Consider the following 5,584-nt stretch of genomic DNA (forward strand, 5'->3'; position numbering starts at 1 on the left):
TAGAAAGAAAAAAGAAGATAAGGAGAAAGAGGAGAAAGAGAAGAAAGAGAAAGAGGAAAAAGAGAAGAAAGAGAGAGAGGAGAGAGAGAAGAAAGAGAAAGCGAAAGAGAAAAAATGAATAAAAATTGTTTGTATTGTATTTGTATTGTATACTAAACGATACAATTAAATACTATAATACTATAGACTTTGTATTGTATTCTATACAATACAAAGTCGTAATAAATTACTTATTATAACAGTTTACAATACGATGACTTTGTATTGTATTCTATACAATACAAAGTCAACATACAACACAACATACAAAGTTTACATACAATACAATTTACTACTTCAGACGTGCCAATACCGCAATATTAATTCTAAGTAAAATATTTCGAAACTATAAAATAAATTAAATAGTTATAAAATTGTTAATTATTGATTTATTATTTATAACTTTTGGCTACTTTGTTTTGATTTTTTGAAAGTTTTGTAAACAAAAAAAACGTTTTTCATGTTGTTGTCGTTGTCAAGTGTTCGCGTCCTATATTGACAATGCGTAATAATTTTCGAAAAAACAAATTTAAATATTAATAAATAAAAATAAATGAATAATTAAGTAAATTAATAAATAAATATGTTTAAATATCCAAAGATAAATATGTATAAATATAAAAAAAGTTTGACTTTTCCTTCATTGTAATTGTAATTTATAACATAATATAGAATACACAGACAGAACATTTTAGCATGATAAAGCTTATTTTTACTTCAAAGTAGATGAATTTAGTAACATTTAATGGTAAAAAAGTAAAAAAAGACTAAACATATTAATCAAATTATATTAAATAAGTTATTAAATGCGATTAAAATACTATTATTACTCGTAAATCGTGACTTACAGTCGTTTAAATAAGTAAAAATTACTTCAAAATGTCGCAAAGTTCACTCTCTGATGAGGAAGTATTCGGATACTACAACGTTGAACGTGGCGTTTTTGAAATTAGTAAAGAGAAAATTAAAAATAAAACGCTATTCGACTGCATAAAAGGTAGAAACCTAAACGGTTTATCATTATACTTTGCTAAAAAGCCAAACCTCAAAGGACTGATACACAAGATCGAAGATGATGATGGCAACAATTTACTTGCAGCCTCACTATTGGCTGGTGACAGTGCGGTCAGTGCAATGCTGATAAACATGGAAAAAAGTTTTGTGTCGGTTGGTAGTCTGTAGTTTGCTGACTGGATTGAATGAAAAAGCAGTTTAATTTTGTGAAAAAATGGATTTAAGATGAAATAAAAATGAATAAATTGAATTAAAGATGAATTTAATATGATTAAATTGAATTTGAAATGAATTAAGAATGATTTAGTTGAATTAAAAATGAATTAAAAATGATTCAATTGAATTAAAAATGAATTAAAAATGATTGAATTGAATTTAAAATGAATTTCAGATGATTAAATTTAATTTGAAATGAATTAAAAATGATTAAATCTAGCTGACAAATGGCTTATTCATCTGCATAAGTGAAAAACTGTATGATCTCATGGTCATCATCCTTGAGAAACAGACCACGATCAAACACGTAATGATAAGTGTATCATATCAATCTTGTGATATATATATATATATATATATATATATATATATATATATATATCTGTTTGTATCCATTTGTATCAGATCTATCTTATCTCGTGCTGATGAAGAACTGAATGATAGCAACGATAATGATTATGATGTTGACGACGATGTTGATAATAATAACGATGAGTATGACGATGACGACAACGATGATGAATTATTTGCTACAACAACTCTTATGACTAATTCAACGAAACTAATTTCATAATTAACTAACAAAAATTACCAAAAATATAACAAATTTTCTCAAATTCCACTCTAAAATCAGAAACACGGTGTCAAGCTGAAGTACCAATCACATCCGCCATGCATAGGTAGGGCGACAAGTCCTACCCCCATTACCCCTAACGGCATCTACAACCTATCGGCTTGCCATGACTACCCGCCATATTTAACCCCTCTGATGTTAGCCTGTGAGAGGAATGATTTGGCCGCCATTCAAATTTTGGTGAAGTATGGACATCGGCTGCATCGGCCACATCGACGCTACTGCGATTGCGAGGACTGCAAGTTTGTTCGTTTCTTTGTTTTTGTCTGTCTGTCTGTCTGTCCGTCTGTCTGTCCGTCTGTTTGTTTTGTTATACTGCTACTGTTGCTACTGTTGCTGCTACTACTACTACTACAAGTTATAAATAGTATTATTATCATTTCATTTTTGTCGCGCCATTTTTCTTAATTTAATTTTTCTTAAAGTAATTTTAAAAATTCCTCAAAAACTCGCCAGAAACATATCCGAAAGATCGTTAATAGAAGCTCTGTCTCGACAGCACGAATACCGAGCACTAGCGAGTTCGGCCTACATTACCGTATCCTCGATCGACCCCATCATACACACGTTCAGGTTGTACAGCGACCTCCTCGAGGAATCCGAGTTAGATCCGGAGTATTCGGACGAATACAAATCATTAGCATCTCAGTGTTCAACGTTTGTGTTGTACATTTTCCTGTTACAAAATTTTGATAATTTTGATTGAAAACTTTGAGTGAATTTTTGAAAGCATAGATAAAACTTCATCTTAATAATGTAGCGGTTAAGACGCTGTGTGTCTGTCTGTTTGTTTGTTTGTGTGTGTTGTTAATATCTTTGGTGGGAATAAATAAAGAGACAATTAACTAAAGCAGCAACCTCATCAATGATCATCTGTTTAGTTACGTGACGAGCCTGATAAGCTTGTGTCGAACCAAAGGTGAGGTACGAATCTTACTGAGTAGGCAAGCTGAATTCCGAACGAGGTACTCGTGCGTTCCTTTTAACAGAATACAACAAGCTCTTGAGTTGAAGTTGAGGTTTTTTGTGGCCAACAGCAACTGCCAACAAGTTATTTTTTTTAGTTTATTTTTACCGAAATCTCGATCCATCCCTATTTTTATTGATTCTGATTTCACGCAGGTTTTAGCCGATAAGTGGTACGGTGACGATTGGTCGGTTAGACGGATGTCGAGTTTGGAGATGTTTTTTTCTTACGTTCAAAGAATCGTAACTTTACCGTTTATCGCATGCATAACCGTGTTGATACCGTACGGACCGGTTGCTGAGCGATGTCGGATACCGGTTAACAAGTTTCTGAATGAGGCTGCTTCCTTCTCTCTTTTCTTGATCCTCAATCTCGTCTCGGTAGGGATGTCATTTGTAGTCGGTAGTACCGAACGTTTGGCTGTTTCAGGATTTACGTGAATAAATTATTAATATGCAATGATAAAAATTTTAAAGTTTCAAACAAATGAATATGTATTCATTTGTTTGAATATGCATTCATTTGTTTGAAACTTTAACACTATATAAGAACAATTAAAAAAAAGAACATTACCCAAGTTAATTAAAAGGAAATGACAAATCGCGAACTAAATGCACTCAGCATCAACAAAGTAAAGCACATAAATCGCACGTAACACACACACACACAAACACACACGCACACTCACACACAAACACACACACATTTGATTCACAGCCAAATAGATGCCATAAAACAAAAACAGCCACAAAATGCAGCCCTTAAAAATCTTACTTTAAAAAATTCCCCCCAAGGGTTACTTGATGAAAAATGATGATTCTCGAGGCCCGCCCTGGCTGCCCATTGTATACTTCGACATGTGGTACGTCATAGCTATGTGGTACGCTAAGATCATGTTCATCTTCAACCGCGGAAATCATTCTTTCTTCGTTAACTGTGAGGACTTAAGTTGATTTCTAAGTGTTTGGTGTATTTTTACTTGGAAGTATGTGTGTTTGTTTGTGTGTGTCAGTGTGTGTGTGTGTGTGTGTGTGTGTGTGTGGTTGTGTGTCAGTGTGTGTTTGTGACTGTGTGTACTTGCACAATTGACAGGAAAAAATTGTAAATTTCTGTTGAATCTGATATAAACTGGCGTCATGTTTTCTTTCTACATCAGACGTTACAGTGCACATATCTTTAAAAAATTTAAGTTTAACTTGGAATAAACTAAAAATTTAGAAAAATTGAATAAATTCAGATTGGAACCTTTACGATCTCGTCTTGCTAACTTTCTTCTCGTTAAGTTTCGTATGCTGGGGACTGGCAGCCTACGAGGTCAGGGAGTTTCCAGGGTCAGAAAATATACCCCGATCTTTCTGGCCGGCGTACGAGCCGAGGTTAGTGGGGGAGATCTTGTACAGTTTGGGGATCATGTTGACGTTTTTCAGGATGTTTTCATTTCTGCAACTGAGTAGAATCATCGGTCCCCTCCAGGTTTTTTTTAAATTTTTTTTATATTTTTGAGTTTAATTTTTTTCGTTTTTGGCTTATTTTGATATACGATCGTTTTAAATTTTGTCGTTATTAACTATATTCTGTTTTGTTTTACGATGTTTTAACCTCTTGCGATGCTGTTGGTAGCAGCAAACAAAAGATACAGGGCAGCCACAAACGAACGAGCAAACAACAAAAAGCAATCTAAATACACAAAACAACCAACCAATGCAACAGATCTGCGTCTACAGAATGATAGAAGAGACGATCCCTTTCCTCTGTATCATGGCCGTCGTCTGGATGGCCTTCACCGTCACTCTCTTCAACCTTTACCACTCCTACGCCAGGATGAAAGCCATTTTACCGGACGGTTCGGAGGAGAGGTCGGCCCAAGTCTACCTAAGCCTCTTATCGTCGGGGTCATCAGTCTATTGGGGCTTTTTTGGAGATGCCCAGTCCCTTGCTCCTAGAGTTCAACTGCCCCCGATAAAATTAAAAGTTGGCCACAATGTGACGACTGTTTTTCACCAGCATTCGTTAACCAGAGTTACCGGATCCATCTTGTTTGCCATGTTCAACTTGCTGGGACTCGTCATCCTCATGAATATGTTGGTGGCCATTATGAGTGAAACGTATTCCATAATCGTCGGTCAGTCTATAAACGCCTGGAAGTTTGCTAGGACAAAGGTCTGTGTATGTTTGTGTGTGTGTTTGTTTGTTTGTTTGTTTGTTTGTGTGTTTGTTTGTTTGTTTGTGTGTTTGTTTGTTTGTTTGTGTGTGTATGTCTGTGTGAATACGTGTTTGTGTGAGTTTGCATGAATGTATGTGTCTAATTTTAAACATCTAAATAATACTGCATGGCTTTTAGAAATGTTTGAAATGCCGAGCTTTTACTCGCATACACAAATGCATACGCACACGCACACACACATATATATATACATACACACAATTACATACACACACACATACACACACACACACATACAAACAAACACACCTTCAGGTGTGGTTGAATTATTTCTATTTGGACAATGCCATGCCGGCTCCCTACAATATCGTTCCTACAACGAAAATACTGCTTAGAGTTTTTTACTTCTTCTTCGATAGCAACAATAACGAGAATCTAGAATTTCAGTTAGGAGATGGCAGATTAGTGGATTGACTGAAAAATTAATGAATGAATTAATTGACTGACGGACGGACGGACGGGTTGATTGATGAAAGGATTGAATCATGAA

At 34.8% G+C, this 5,584-nt stretch overlaps 2 protein-coding genes across 2 annotated transcripts; both read left to right on the forward strand.

Moving 5' to 3' along the window:
- Positions 1-918: 918 nt before the first annotated feature.
- On the forward strand, positions 919-3,310 carry HELRODRAFT_181443 (hypothetical protein; the record flags this gene model as incomplete). The annotated part of the gene is made up of 6 exons (XM_009031245.1): positions 919-1,164; positions 1,490-1,576; positions 1,904-2,145; positions 2,360-2,560; positions 2,785-2,953; positions 3,026-3,310. 6 exons carry the CDS (start codon positions 919-921, stop codon positions 3,308-3,310), a joined length of 1,230 nt encoding a protein of 409 aa, XP_009029493.1.
- A 1,267-nt stretch (positions 3,311-4,577) lies between these two features.
- On the forward strand, positions 4,578-5,033 carry HELRODRAFT_146525 (hypothetical protein; the record flags this gene model as incomplete). The annotated part of the gene is made up of 1 exon (XM_009031246.1): positions 4,578-5,033. A coding segment is annotated over one exon (456 nt), but the record flags the coding sequence as incomplete, so codon positions are not given.
- Between the last annotated feature and the right edge of the window lie 551 nt (positions 5,034-5,584).

This window comes from Helobdella robusta, assembly GCF_000326865.2.
Source record: "Helobdella robusta unplaced genomic scaffold HELROscaffold_71, whole genome shotgun sequence".
NCBI lineage: Eukaryota > Metazoa > Annelida > Clitellata > Rhynchobdellida > Glossiphoniidae > Helobdella > Helobdella robusta.